The sequence below is a fragment of the Triturus cristatus genome, chromosome 11 (genome assembly GCF_964204655.1).
Source record: "Triturus cristatus chromosome 11, aTriCri1.1, whole genome shotgun sequence".
Classification (NCBI taxonomy): Eukaryota; Metazoa; Chordata; class Amphibia; order Caudata; family Salamandridae; genus Triturus; species Triturus cristatus.
The window spans coordinates 1,000,795,987-1,000,810,075 of record NC_140594.1 but is presented as its reverse complement, the minus strand read 5'-3'; the positions used below and the strand labels follow the sequence as shown (position 1 = coordinate 1,000,810,075).

The window sequence follows — 14,089 nt, the reverse complement described above, 5'->3', positions numbered from 1 at the left end:
ATTTGTAAAGCGCACTACATACCCGCAAGGGTCTCAAGGCGCTGGGGGGCGCTACTGATCGAACAGCCAGGTCTTGAGTATCCTCCTGAAGGTCAGCAGGACTTGGGTCTGTCGTAGACTCAGTGGGAGGGTGTTCCATGTCTTGGCAGCGAGGTGGGAGAAGGATCTCCCGCCGGTGGTGGTTCTTCGGATGCGCAGGACGGTGGCGAGTGAGAGGTCGGCGGAGCATAGCTGGCGGTTGGGGATGTAGAAGGAGAGCCGTCTGTTGAGGTAGGCTGGGCCGGTCTTGTGGAGTGCTTTGTGTTCGTGGATGAGGAGCTTGAAGGATATCCTCTTCTTACCGGGGAGCCAGTGCAGGTTTCACAAGTGGGGGGTGATGTGGCCGTGTCGTGGTATGTCGAGGATCAGTCGCGCCGAGGCGTTTTGGATGCGTTGTAGTCGTTTGATGAGCTTGGTCGGGGCTTCCGCGTAGAGGGCGTTTCCGTAGTCGAGTCTGCTGCTGACGAGGGCCTGGGTGACTGTCTTTCTTGTATCTGTCGGGATCCATTTGTAGATCTTGCGGAGCATGCGGAGGGTGTTGAAGCAGGGGGAGGAGACGGCGTTGACTTGCTTGGTCATTGAGAGCGTTGAGTCGAGGATGATTCCCAGGTTGCGTGCGTGGTCGGTGGGTGTCGGGGCTGCCCCCAGTGCCGTCGGCTACCAGGAGTCATCCCAGGCTGAGGGGTTGGAGCCGAGGATGAGGACCTCCGTCTTGTCCGAGTTCAGCTTCAGGCGGCTGATCTTCATCCAGTCGGCGACGGCCTTCATTCCTTCGTGGAGGTTGGCTTTAGCGGTGATGGGGTCCTTGGTGAGGGAGAGGATCGGTTGAGTGTCGTCTGCGTAGGAGATTATGTTGAGGTCGTGCTGTCGGGCGACGTGTGCGAGCGGGGCCATGTAAATGTTGAAGTGTGTCGGGCTGAGGGAGGATCCCTGGGGTTCGCCGCAGATGATCTCGGAGGCTTTGGAACGGAATGGGGGAGGCGGACGCTCTGGGTTCTGTCGGAGAGGAAGGAGAGGAAGGAGGTGGTCCATTCCAGAGCCTTGTCTCGGATCCCTGCGGCGAGAAGGCATGTACGTAGTGTGCGGTGGCAGACGGTGTTGAAGGCAGTGGAGAGGTCTAGGAGGATGAGTGCTGCGGTCTCACCGTTGTCCAGCAGGGTCCTGATGTCGTCGGTGGCGGCGATGAGGGCAGTCTCGGTGCTGTGGTTGCTGCAGAACCCTGACTGGGAAGGGTCCAGGATTCTATTTTCTTCGAGGTATCATGTTGACTTTTTTGGATATGCCTTGTCCTGAGACGGGCTCAAGGTTGACCCGAGGAAAACAGAGGCGATCTGCAGTGCATCAATAACACAAAACCCAAAAGAGGTACGCAGTTTCCTGGGAATGGCAACATACTGCAGGAGGTTCATACTGAGCCTAACCACTATAGCAGAGCTGATGCAACAACAAATGAAAATGGGTGTGCCGTGGCTGTGGGGACCCAAGGAGGTGAGCTTGTTTCTCAGCATAAAGGGGCACTGTTGGATCAAGCCACCATGGCCTACTTTCACCCTCAATGCAGGACTGAGCTGGTAGTCAATGCCAGCCCGGTACGGTTTGGCCTGAGTGTATAAATTAAAGGGTGTAAGGTCGCTCAAGGCCTTAGCCGAGAAGTAACTATCCGAGTGCATGTCACCAGTTATTTCGTGGACCACAGAGGCCTAACTGGCCCGTCAACTAGGCCACTTTACATTAGGGTAATCAAGCACTTTAGAAAATATATTAACATAACATATTTATCTCCTTGGGCTGCCCCAGCCAGTGGAGTGTTACAGGTGGCAACAAAGTACTCTACAGGCCGGGTGACTCTCTACAGTAGGGTCTCCCTCTCGTGATGTCATTTCCTGTTAGTTCATGGATAGTGATGTTGCTTCCTGACATGCTACACGCGATAACAGGCGCAGTGATGTCAGTTGTATACTGCCTCACTTTAGACCCCACTTCTTTTTTCAGGACTTGAGCCGTCCCCCTCAAAACACCCATATCATGGTACCAGTGTTGCTCAGCCTCGTATTGGCAATGCGGGCTCAGGCATCGGTTCTACTAAGGCCTCCACACCTGGTACACAATGTGAAAGGCTTAAGTTACAGCCTTAACAAACATATACTGAATCTGACCCCATGCACATAAAGTCAGCCCAGTGCGTTAAAGTCAGAGCAAGAATGACAATGGGCTGCTCCGCTGAGACTGTGCCTTCTCTCTGGCTCCCTCCAGGTGTGACAGAGTCTGCAAGGATCTGTTGATGGGAAGCCATTAGTCCTTACTTTTCAGGGGACTGCTGCATGGGAGAGGAGTGGAGAATCGGGTGGTGGGGGTTTGTGAGGGCCAGCGAGGGAGCTCCTATGTTTATTTTTGTCCTAATCCACTTCATGCAAGCAGTGGGGATAAATCAGTCTCTGCTCGGCTCTTCTCTTCTCCTTTGTCTGCCAGATAACAATTACTACAGTCAACAGGGACACGTTGTGTGTGGCCTTAGTTGACTTTGAAAATGGGAAACCAGGTTCAAGTCCCAGCGTCAGTTCGGCATTCTGTGATTCTGGGCAAATCATTTAATCGACACAAACTTAAAAAAATTATAATATGCCCCTCTGTAATGTTATCTGGTGCACACGTAAAGTGTGCAAATGCCTCTGGGCCTAGTTCATGCTATAAAAAACTGCATGAAAGAAAAGTAACACTTATTTTTGTTTCTTTTTGCTTTTATACACTAGCATCATTCTCTTTCTCAGAACATACATGTGATGCTAACCGCAAGTAAACAAAAAACACAGATGCACCTTTCACCACTCTGAACATTGGAGGGCCTCTCTTAAGTACTGCAAAAAATGTAATGAATATAAAAAAAAGTGAGTGTAAAAGGCAGTTTAGGTCTGTGCCATACCATGTTCCCCAATGAACATCAAAACATCCATAGCAAACGTATGGATTAAAAATACAATTAAAAGTGAGTTCCTAGTATTTTTGATAATTCTGTGCTTCTAAATGATATTTTTTTCATTGTAATGCTTATTTCCTATTTAAGTACTGGCCCTATATGCTTTAAAATACATGTATTACCACAAATATTTGTCATCATTTAGCTCCATTATCCTAACTAAGCAGTGTATTGTGAAAGGCTGCACAGGCCAAATTGTGTCACCAATCCAACCCTGGTGTTATTACATCAATACATTGGAAGTGAAAAGTTGTTTGTATGTGAAAGTAACGCTGTTCACTGTTTGCTTATTTAGGTCTCGCCTGGCGTTAGCAGCGCGCATGCGCTGCTCTCGCCATGCAAGGGTTTCTTGGAGTCAATACGGTTCCAGAAGTCATGTCTCTGCTCCGCCTGCAATTTTCATTCGTACGTGTTATTTTGCGTCATGGATTATGCAAAACACAGTGTAATGATTGCACCAGAGGCATTTCAATCCCTCCTGTTTGCCACCCTGTCCGCTTTTGGCCCTGCCCCCCCGGGATTGGATCTTTTACTTACGGCGGGAGACAGTGTCTCTTAATTAGCCCCTAAGCACTTTTTTTTGCTATTACCACGTTTATCTTAAACAATGGCTGAGGCGCCTTTCATTTCTCTGGCGCTGCTTGTTTTAATTAGCAGCGACTCGCAGTGTGCCATCTGTTTTGGGTTTGCGCGGCCGTGCTTGTCTTCTTCTTGTTATGCATAATGTAGCGTTTATTCTAAGGAAATATCATGAGTGAATCCAAACATAAAATAAGTGGAGCGCTGTCTGTTTGCAGCTCATAGTCGTTGTGATTACAGAAGATTACTATAAATACTCACAAAAAAGGCTGACATTTTTGTGACAGTTGTTCTCCTTTCAACCAATTTGAAGGACTCAATCAGTTCACGTTTCTATTGGACGTTCCTTAAAATATTTATTTTTTGTTCCCGGATGCGTGTTTACGACCTGCAATGTGATTGTGCCGGTAATCGCAGTGCTGCGCGAGTGACTGTTCGCTCCATGACAGACTGCCCCAGACAAAGCTGGAGTGTGGCTTCGAGCAGACAGCGCACCTCCGCGCAGGCCCAGCCTGGCTACAGGATTTGTAAACAGCCACATTCCAGGCTGTAATCACGCAGATAGCAGCTCCCGTCTGATCCGAGGCAGGAAGCGCCCACTTTGTGCTGCCAGCCATCACAAGGCGCACACGCAAGAAGGGTTTAAATTTAGCCCAGACTTTCCTCTCAGCAAATTATGGGTGGTGGTGTCTCGAGATGCAGGCGGCCGTGACAGTCCCATTATCCAGCATAAATGCATTCTTCTTCTGAGAAACGAGTAGGTGAAGGAGGCAGAAATCTGCCAGTGGAATTATTAAATGACGGCTTCTCTACTATGAACATGACTACGCAGAAACAATTTTCATATGCTTTTACTACGTTTTACTGGAGTTTCCAGTTGTAAATAACCAAGTTTAAAACAGAAGCGAAAAGGCTGAACTGAAAGTGGATACCGTATTTCAGGTTTCTTTGTGTTTTCTGAACAGATCAGCTGATTTAAAGAAACACCGCCCTAGAACGGCAGGTCAACACATGGGCTGAGACTGTCTGATTCAGTTTGTGGACTTTGCAGAGACAGTTATGGTCGAACTATAAATTGCACAGAGACAATCATGGTCATTGTATGGACTGCAAATTGACTGTTTGGGACAAGGAATGTATAGGCCGCCCAGAGGCAATCACTGTTGATGTATGGACTGACAATTTCCTCGCTATATTAACCATGCAGAAAAAGGCCAGGCCATGAACTTTGTAAAGATTGTTGAGTCATTGTGTGCAGTACACCGGGACACTTGAGTAGAAAGAGGCCCTTGCAGTGTGTTAGTGTCCTAAAAATTAATTCATATGAGAATTGCACTGAGACCCGTACAGTCCATTCAGTGTATAAACCCTCCCTATAGTCAAGCCAAGGTACAGACTGCGCCAGATGAGCACCTGCCACATTTTTTTAAAATAAAAACACATAATCTTACCTACTAGAGATGTACGTTAAGAAGGTGCATGAGCTCTGTATTGTGCAGGCTGGGAGGGCACATTAAGAGGTGATTGAGACACATTCAGTTGGCCACAGGCAGAGTTTACTAAGTACATATAAGTGTAATACAAGTGGCACAGCTTTGATTTGTGTACAGTTTCATGTCGAGGGTGCTAGGTCTGTGCAAGAAGGGTGATCGTTCTCCGCTTTGGCTCTCCTTTAGAAGATGGATTTTCAGGGAAGTCCTGAAAAGAGGATGTGAGGTGATTGCTTAGAGCTTGCATCGCTTGAAGTGAACTGAAGCCAACATGTGTTTTGCAACTTAAACAATCTTGACGCGACATTTGAAATACGAGTTGGCTACAGTTTATTGCTTTAGTAAATTGAATTATTGAACAACTCGATGCCAGCACAGAAAAAAGAACAAGTATTGGCATAGCCAATAGGTCTCGCCTTTGGGACCTTATAAGTGTTTAGTTATCCAGCACAATATCCTTGGTGCAACAACATCGACTGTTGCATGGCTAAACACTTATAAGGTCCCAAAGGCGAGACCTATTGGCTATGCCAATGCTTGTGTAAATATACTTTCTGTCGAGTTTACAGCTATTCGGCGCCAATTCGGCAGGGTTGCCAGCCACCCTTTGTGCGATCTCTTAAGGGCCCCTGTCCTTGCCTCTTGTACCCAAACCCTCTAGGCCCCATTACGCCTGTCAACGTCCACCTTTGTCTCGGTGGTGAGTGTGGCGTCCCTGGGGTGCGGGCCGCGCTTGCTCGGTTACCTGGCGCTGCTGTCTGATCCCGCTGCCTCGTCTTCTTCGGCCACAGCCGGTGACTCCGGCAGCAGGAAGCTCTCCATCTGTGCGCGTCCGCCCTTGTTGGGTTGCCCTGGAGACCGAGACGCCGCGGCTCGTGCGTCGCGTCCATCGAGCTCGCGCAGTGGCCTGGCACCCCGGGCTCGAGCCCCTTAAGTGCGCTCCTACCGCGCGGAAAGGGTGCTGTGGGGCCTCCTTAAATTAGGTACACACCTGTCTTCCCGGAAGCAGCTTTGGAGGCTCGTATTTTCATTTAACAAACTCCGCAGTCGTATTCATGCACGTTAAACAGTCTCGACAGGAAACACAGGTACTGTTATTTATGCGGCACAGTTTCGAGAAGGAGGGGTGTACCTCTGATGGTTGGATGCGGGAAGGGAGGCGAACTATTTGGTGAGTCACACATTTAGTAGAAGTTTTATATATCCATACATCTGACCCACCCTGTAATCTTGCATGGATCGTCAGACTCGGGTATGACACCATAAAGTTAATTTCAGACTGTAACATCTTTTACGTCTCAGACCTGCATGTTGAGGCCAAGTTCTCAGGTCAATGTAAGTTATTAAGACAACCCGTAAGCCCGATCGTTGCAGGCCTTGGCACGAATTTCAATTTGTGCAATTGAACGATAACTGATTTATTTACAGAAATGGCATTTTTTTTAGTGATTTCGGGTACGGTGAAGCAGATTGCCAGAAAAGTTGCTTTGTTTCCTGACCTCGTTGGTGCCCTTATTAGAATGCAAAAATCTGATTCTGGGTGAGGGTCTGTTACAAATCATTCAGACTTTTAAAGGTCGCCATGGGGCGAGATCAAACTTCTTTTCGACGGGCAGTAGATTTAAAAGTCCTTTTATGTTAATTTTTCTTGTATTTTGCTCATTTTAGAACTCAAGTGCTTCAATGTGCTCGAGAATGGACTTGGTATACATAGCAAACTTAGGTTACATTTGATTTGTGCCATACTGTTTGGTTTTGGTTACATATTGTACAGTTGACACTGACCGTAGGAAAGTAGGATCTGCTTTTATGGTTGCCCCCACTTTTTGCTGGTGTCAGTATGTTGTTTTGACCAGTCTGACTGGGATCCTGCTAATCAGCACCCCATTCGCTGTGTTTCCTCCCTAAATTTGACTTGGTGGGAACTTTTGGACCTCCACAATTGGCTACTGGTGTACCCCTGTAAGTCCCTAGAATATGGCACTGAGGTACACAGAGCATAGGTACACCAGGGGTCTCCCATAGGCTGCAGTATGTATTGTGCCAACCACAAGAGACCACTCAAACGGTGACTACAGGCCTGCCATTGCAGCCTATGTAAGCTGGTGTTAGCACCAATTATGACAGATATACGTTTTCTTATATCTGAGGTCACTCCACTTAAAACGTATAAGTCACCCGTAGTGCAAGCCTTTCAATCCTGAAGGCGCTGGGTTATAAGTGTGTGGGTGCCCCTGCATGAGCAGGACAACCCTACAAACCGGAGTCGGTTCTCCAGGCTTTGTAAGTGCGGTCAGCCATTTTGATACATATAGTGGCCATCCGTCACTACACGATGGCTAACTTTATAGTGGCTGTGCCCAACCTAGGCATCTTTGGTAATAAACACTTTGGAATCATACCCCAACACTGTTACTGGTGTTGGAAGTATGATTCCATGCACTGGGGGGTCCTCCAAGAAGCCTCAGTACTTTCGGTAACAGCCTTTCAGGGTCTGCTGGCCAGCTAGTGCTGCTGCCGACCGCCGACACGATTCTGCCCTCCTGCTGGTGAGCTGAGCTCGAGCAGGGAAAGGAAGAACAATAGGTTTCCTGTCACAGGGACACACCTCCCAGCCAGGACATTGTGTATTGGGCTGGGGAGGGGGTGCTTGTCAGCACCACCTGACTGCTTTGAAGGGCACTTTTGGTGCACTCCTTACATACTCTGGTTTTAGCCAGTTCAGGGAACCCTTGGCTCCCGCTCTGGCGCGAAACTGGACAAAGGACATGGGAGAATCCTCCCCTCTGTCCAGCCTCTCCTCTGGGAGGGAACCCCGAGTCATCCTGACCCCTTTCTTAGGGTATTTAAGGGCTTACCTGTGGGTGGGTACTCGAATTCCTTGTGGGACAAGACTCAAACCTGAAACCACATGACTCTTTGACCGTCTGGACACTTGGACTTTGCCTGGAACCAAGACTGCATCACGGAAGACTCCTGCTGCTCCTGCTCTTGCTGTACTGCAAGTCTTCTTCGTCGTCTGTGTCTGTGCTTCATCCAGTATCTTCAACAGACCTGTGGGCATCAAGGACACCCAAAGTAATCTCCCTTGGGGTGAATGAGTCAATTCCCTGTATCTGCAGGCACCACAACAAAGCTGATCGGTCTGCTGCTCCTGACCTCCCACGGACTTTGAAAGTGAAAGGCTCTGCAACACAGGTAGTGGTTCTGCGACTCCTCGAGGCCTGACCTGTCCTCTCTGCAGTTTTGAGGCCAGTATCCCTCGTCGGAACCGCTGGGACCGAACCCCTGTTCACTGTCGACTTGCTGTTGCCAAGACTTGTTGGCTCCGCACTCCAGAGATCTTCAGGCTACAAAAAGCTCCAGCATCTCTTCCTACCAAGATCATCGTCCTCACTGCATCCTCTTCACCGTGGGCCTTCATCTTTGGTGAGCTGCTCGAGGTCCTCTTGCGATTCCTGTGCCTTCGGCCTGTGGGTCCTCTCGATGGTCTTCTCCTGCTTCAGGGGGCTCCCCTGCTTGCTCTTGGCCTGCTCTGACTCTCCTGCTTGTGGTGAGTCTCTTGGACCTTGCTGGTCCCAACGTTGCTCCTTCTTTGCTTTCCACGCCTGTTGCAGCTTCCAAGGCTTGTTGGTGCTCCCGCTGGACCCCAACCCCCTGGTTCTCGGCTTCCGACGTGGGATAGCTTGTGCACTGTTCCTGGTCTTCCTCAGCGTCACTTCGTCCTCACAGCTACAGTGACAAGTTCACCGTCATCACACGTGAACCTTCCGACATCGGTGGGCATTGCCCTTTCGTGCCTCCTGGTCACTCCCAAGTGACATCGGCTCTGTCCTCTCTTCTTGCAGGTTCTCCTCTTCAAGAAACCACTGTTGGATTCCACCAGACTCTTGCACAGTCTTCGCCAGCGGCATCTTTACTGAAAACCTCCATTGTGGTCTACGGCGGTTTCCGACGTCACTTCGCACCTATGCACCCGCGTCTCCTGATGTAGGTATACTTGTTCCTGGGGTATCCACGGGTGGAGTGATTCTCCAACCTTCTGTCTTCCGAAGGGTTTTTTCAGGATCCACTGGGAAGGGTCCTTCTTCTTCAAAACTGCAACAGTGACTTTCCAGTTGACTTCTTTTGAGTACGCTGCTGTTTTTCCACTTTGCACACAGCCTCCTAGGTGTTCCTGGATACTTACCTTGGGTGGTTCCTTGTGTGCCCAGCTCTTTCCGAGTCTACTGGTTCAGTCGCATTCCACTTTTTTTGTATATGGTTTGGCCTACCCCTAGAGCCCACTGTGTATTGTGCTTACTTACCTATTTGCAGTTGAAATATTGCTGTATATTTGTGTTGTTATCCCCAGGTAAGAGATATTGATTAGGATCGGAGGCGGACCACCCGCGTGAGTCTCCCGATCTTCCACTTACTTTACTTATAAAAACAAATCTTTTATTCTACAATTGTGCTTTTAGAATTGTGCTTTTAGAATTGTGCTTTAAATACAGCTGATTTTACTGTTGTACATTGGGGGGAACAGAGCTGTGTTCAATGCTCTGAAGCGCGCCTGCATCTTCCACACTTCAGCTTATGCTGAGTGCCAGGTCAGCATTCTAGTGGCTGTACCGAGGCGTTCCCCTCCTCCCTCCTTCGCTTCAAAAGCGCGTGAGGACGCGACCGCGCAGCGGACGCGCACAGCGGGCGCACAGCTGGCGCACCTAAGGCAAGCCTGTCTGCGCCCGTCCGCGCCCGACAGGGCCCTGGGGCCGGAACCCTTGCATCTTCCTCTCCCCGGCATTACCACTACTCATCCTACCAGCTTAGACAGTTTAATAGAACCCCTGACACCCCCTGTATACATTCCATTGCTCCTGAAAAGTTCCATGGACACTGCTCACATTGCCATCTCACTCTTACGACTGTCTGTTCTAAACCCTCCACTCTCTCTGACCACTTCAGAATTCTTTTATTAAACTGCAGATCCCTCCCTAAACACTCTACGGAGATCTGGATGCTCCTCAAAGACTTAGATCCAGACGTACTATTCTTGACGGAAACCTGGCTGAACACTAGCTCAGAACCTGATATCATTCAAACCCTCCCCCAAGGATACAGGGCTTTGTGGATTTGATGGCCTCTTTAGATTTATGTACCAATTTAAAAAAATCTTTTAAAATGGCCTGCGGCCCAAGGAAGTACTTGCTAAATGTCATTTCTGTCGGTAAATAACTTTTACAATGCACAAGCACTTTTCCATATTTTGGGCTTGTTTTTGCAGTAAATGGTTCGTGGACAGACCACGCCATTTTTAGCAGGAATACGTTTTCTAAATAAATCAATTCAGTACTCAGCCTTTCCAAACCCAGGAGGGGGGGGGAGGTATTTTACCTATTTACACTTTTTTTTAAAACACAGTGTACCCCGGTTGCAACTTATGGTGCTGAGGTGTGGGGCATTTAGAATTGTAACAACATCCAGTATGGAAAGAATAGATTTTGTCGTAAACTCCTGGGAGTCCCTATCTCCTCTTCCCAATATGTGTGTCATAGCGAACTAAAGTTACATTATATTGAGGATTTTATTAGAGCATGCCCTGCTCTATTTTGGCTAGCCATATGGAAGAACAAAACAGCATCTCTTACTAGAGATATCATGAAAGATTGCCTCCAATGTGACAGGGGCATGGATATCCCATGGCTAGCAGCAGTGAGCGTTAATCTGTGCAGGATTAATTATAGTCATGTTTTTGATAGCCCTTCTGAGTCTACAAGCGTAAGGAAGACCTTCGGGCAGCCCTATGCAGGTGCTATAGGGAGGACAGACTTGATAAGGAGTCTAATAAACTAGCATAGCCAGGTTCTTGAACATTGAGTATGATCGTCAAAAGGCTAGCTATTTGAACAAACCTATGGGCCGCTGGGAGCGCTGCCTTCTTTTCTGTTTAAGAGCAGGTACCGTTCAGTACCTGTTATGTTTCCCTTTTGGCTTCCAAAACAATCTTGATTTTACTCCTTGTCCCTGTGATGGACGCTCAGGGCAAACTCTATTACACTTTCTATTTTTCTGTAAATATTATGTACAACACACTAAATTGTTTTTACTCCCCTTTTTTAGAAGATATTCACATGTTAATTATAGAGATGCATATAGGACCCTCCTTGATTTAGGAGATAATAAATTAGGGCATCATAAGGATGGCGGGCGGACTTTGTCCGCCCGCCATCCTGACGTAAAAAGGGACTGCCCACCATAAGTGCGGTGGTCCCGTGGGGGTGATTAGGATGCGCCCGCCACACTGCCGGGCGCATCCTGTATTTTTAACATGGCGGCGGGCAATGCTTTCAGCATCACCCACCGCAATGCCAAAAATGCATGTTGTGCATATGCATGCACAACGTGGCAGGCACCGCGCGGTGCCTGCCATGTTGTGCATGCACATGCAGTATGGTACCCCCCAAGTACCCCACCAACATCCTGGGGGCCCGCAACGGGCCCCCAACTTCAAAATCTGCATGCCTTCATTGCCGCCACGGAAAGGCAGCCTCCCGTCTGCATCTTAATATGGATGGCGGTGTCTAGCAGACACTGCCACCATATTAAACCCTTTTCTGGCATGTCGACTCGTCGACCGGGCGGAAAAGCGGTGGATGGTCTTCCCATCCGCCGTGGTACCCCCCGCCATACTAATATGGTGGGGGTAAATGGGTGGTGGGCGGGGAAGGATGTAGGGCGGATCACCCCCGCCATGCGGGCGGTGGCGATCCACCCTACATCCTAATGGACCCCATAATGTTTTGTGTGGGGGCTTTTTTGAAAACTGCTGTTCAAGCTTGTAATTCGATGCCTACTGTTGAACTGTATTTTATTGTTTTGCACTGACAATTTTATTAAGTATTTTCTTATTATGAATGTTATGAATTTGTGTGTTTTACTGTATTCTTATCTGACCATGCTCTTTTATGGATATGTTTTGAATCCGAATAAAGTATCTATGATGATGATGATGATGATGACTTTCAAATATGTGAGGGCGGAATACCAGTTGTATGAAAACCTACAGTATTTGATTTAATAGACTTTAATGTGATTTATTAACGTAAGTGCTTCACGTGTTAAAGAAATACACTTCTCTCGAATTATATCATATTTTGCATGATATTCGTTATATGATTTACACAGCAAACACATCCTGGCTTGCCGCGAGATCCGAGGCAAGCCATCCGAGCCAGACCCTTGGCTCTGCACTCCTTGTTAATTTGATGACTCCCTCCACCTTGAAGCTATTCAATGCAGCTGTTGAAGTGCATTATAAAAAGTATGGATACTGCCATGGGGAGTGAGGCAGAAAGTGCAGAGCCATAATCAAAGGCATGGCTAAAAAGAGACTACAAATGAAATAACGCACTGAAAAATGAATAAATGTTGGGTAATGTACTATTTTATGTTGTGAAATCTCTGTTGGGTAATGCGATCACCACAGAGTGTGCAACCAGAGGCCCATAGAATTGAATCCTGTTTGGTGCAGCAGGGAAAAGCGACTTGTGTATTTTTAGCGCTGAGATCCCTGAAAGCACTATTAGTGTTAAGTCATTATTTTAAGCATGCATTATACACACAGTAAGATTATAGGCTGCCACTAAATACACTTATAAATGTAGGTTAAAGATAAAAAGTGCTTCTAAAGCATATATTACAGTAATGTGCAGACTATACCAAGTGCAAACATTTTTTTTAACTGTCCACTAAAAGCATACACTCCATATCTCAGCTTAGAACACCCTTAAAGTGCCTTGCAAAAAGAAAATATCTTGTTATCAGGCAGCTTCACCTGATTCCATCAATTTACACCTTCCAAGTAGCCTTTACATTTGCCAATTAACCAACTGCACACATTTGCATTTCTTTAGGGAATCAGACACCCCGACAAGAAGATTTCTTTTCAGCCGTCTGCCCCGCAGGAATGAAGGACAGGAGATTCCTTCATAAGGACTTCAGCTGGGGAATTTCAATTGTGGAAATTGACTTTTGTAGTTTAGCTGAGATTCTAAAATGACGAACATATGCTGTTCATTAAGACATCAGTCACGGACAATGGACTTGAGGGCAAATGTACAGACAGTCTGTGAAAATGATGGACAATTAGTCACCCTAGGCTCAGGAGTTGCTGGTAGCTTGACAGCACCCTCAAAGTAGCTCTCCGAGGATAAGCTAACCCCAGTATCTGTGGGTCTCTGCATATTATAGAGGGTAGCACTGGCCATCTCAACACCATTAGAGTGACAGCCAGGTAATATGATGGCCCGATCTTGAGATAGCTGACCTACTTTTAGCTATCCCTGACCGAATGGTGACCGCCCCTCACATAATAATGGCTGTGACTGATATATGATGGGATCTTGGCCATTATGGCATCCAGCCTTGGTGCAATGGTGACCCTGGTATAACGGTGGGCATTAATGGCATAGCACAGGCCTCCTTGGTGCTACGTTGAGCATCCATGGCCTGTGATTGAATGCCTGGGTGTTTGAAGCAGCTGATGATGTGTTTATTGTCCCCTCTATCCCCAACAGGCTTAGAGAATTCAGTAAGTAAGACAAGTCTATACTTTATATATATTTATTGTGCACTATCATATTATTTAGCAATTGCAGAGCAAATATGCTAATGATTACTAGAACATTTATTAGGTTGGAGAGATGAAAAGAGTACTAAACAGGATATATATTCCTAATATTGTGGAAATTAATTCTAACAAATACTACAGTACATTGCGCTGCCAAAGTGAGGAATATATCCAAAACAACCCAGTACCCTGCAATTCTGCTACTATATGTACAATGGCAATGCTCAAATGTCCTTTGCAGGGTGACTGAAATAATGCTCTCCTTCTATCAGGCGCGCAACACCCATGGGGCTGAATGGGCTTCAGACCCCGCACCCCCACCCACCGTCAGTGGCTGTGAGCAGGGCTGACTGGGCTGTGGCTGCTGGGCTGCCAGCCTGGCTTGCTGTTCGGACA

The 14,089-nt window shown here is 47.5% G+C and overlaps 2 protein-coding genes across 10 annotated transcripts in view; one reads left to right on the top strand and one right to left on the bottom strand.

Annotated features, from left to right (window-relative positions):
- LRRC34 (leucine rich repeat containing 34) overlaps window positions 1-5,971 on the bottom strand; it is a 341,237-nt gene extending 335,266 nt beyond the window's left edge. For all 9 annotated transcript variants that reach the window (XM_085633736.1, XM_085633737.1, XM_085633742.1 and 6 more), the window contains exon 1: window positions 5,828-5,971. In XM_085633736.1, the coding sequence (XP_085489862.1) occupies window positions 5,828-5,904 (77 nt within the window). In that variant the 5' untranslated portion in view covers window positions 5,905-5,971. The remainder of the gene's footprint in view (window positions 1-5,827) is intronic.
- A 38-nt stretch (window positions 5,972-6,009) lies between these two features.
- Window positions 6,010-14,089, top strand: part of LRRIQ4 (leucine rich repeats and IQ motif containing 4) — a 102,752-nt gene continuing 94,672 nt past the window's right edge. Inside the window, exon 1 of the mRNA XM_085633113.1 lies at window positions 6,010-6,253. The gene's annotated coding sequence lies outside the window, so the exon portion shown is untranslated. The remainder of the gene's footprint in view (window positions 6,254-14,089) is intronic.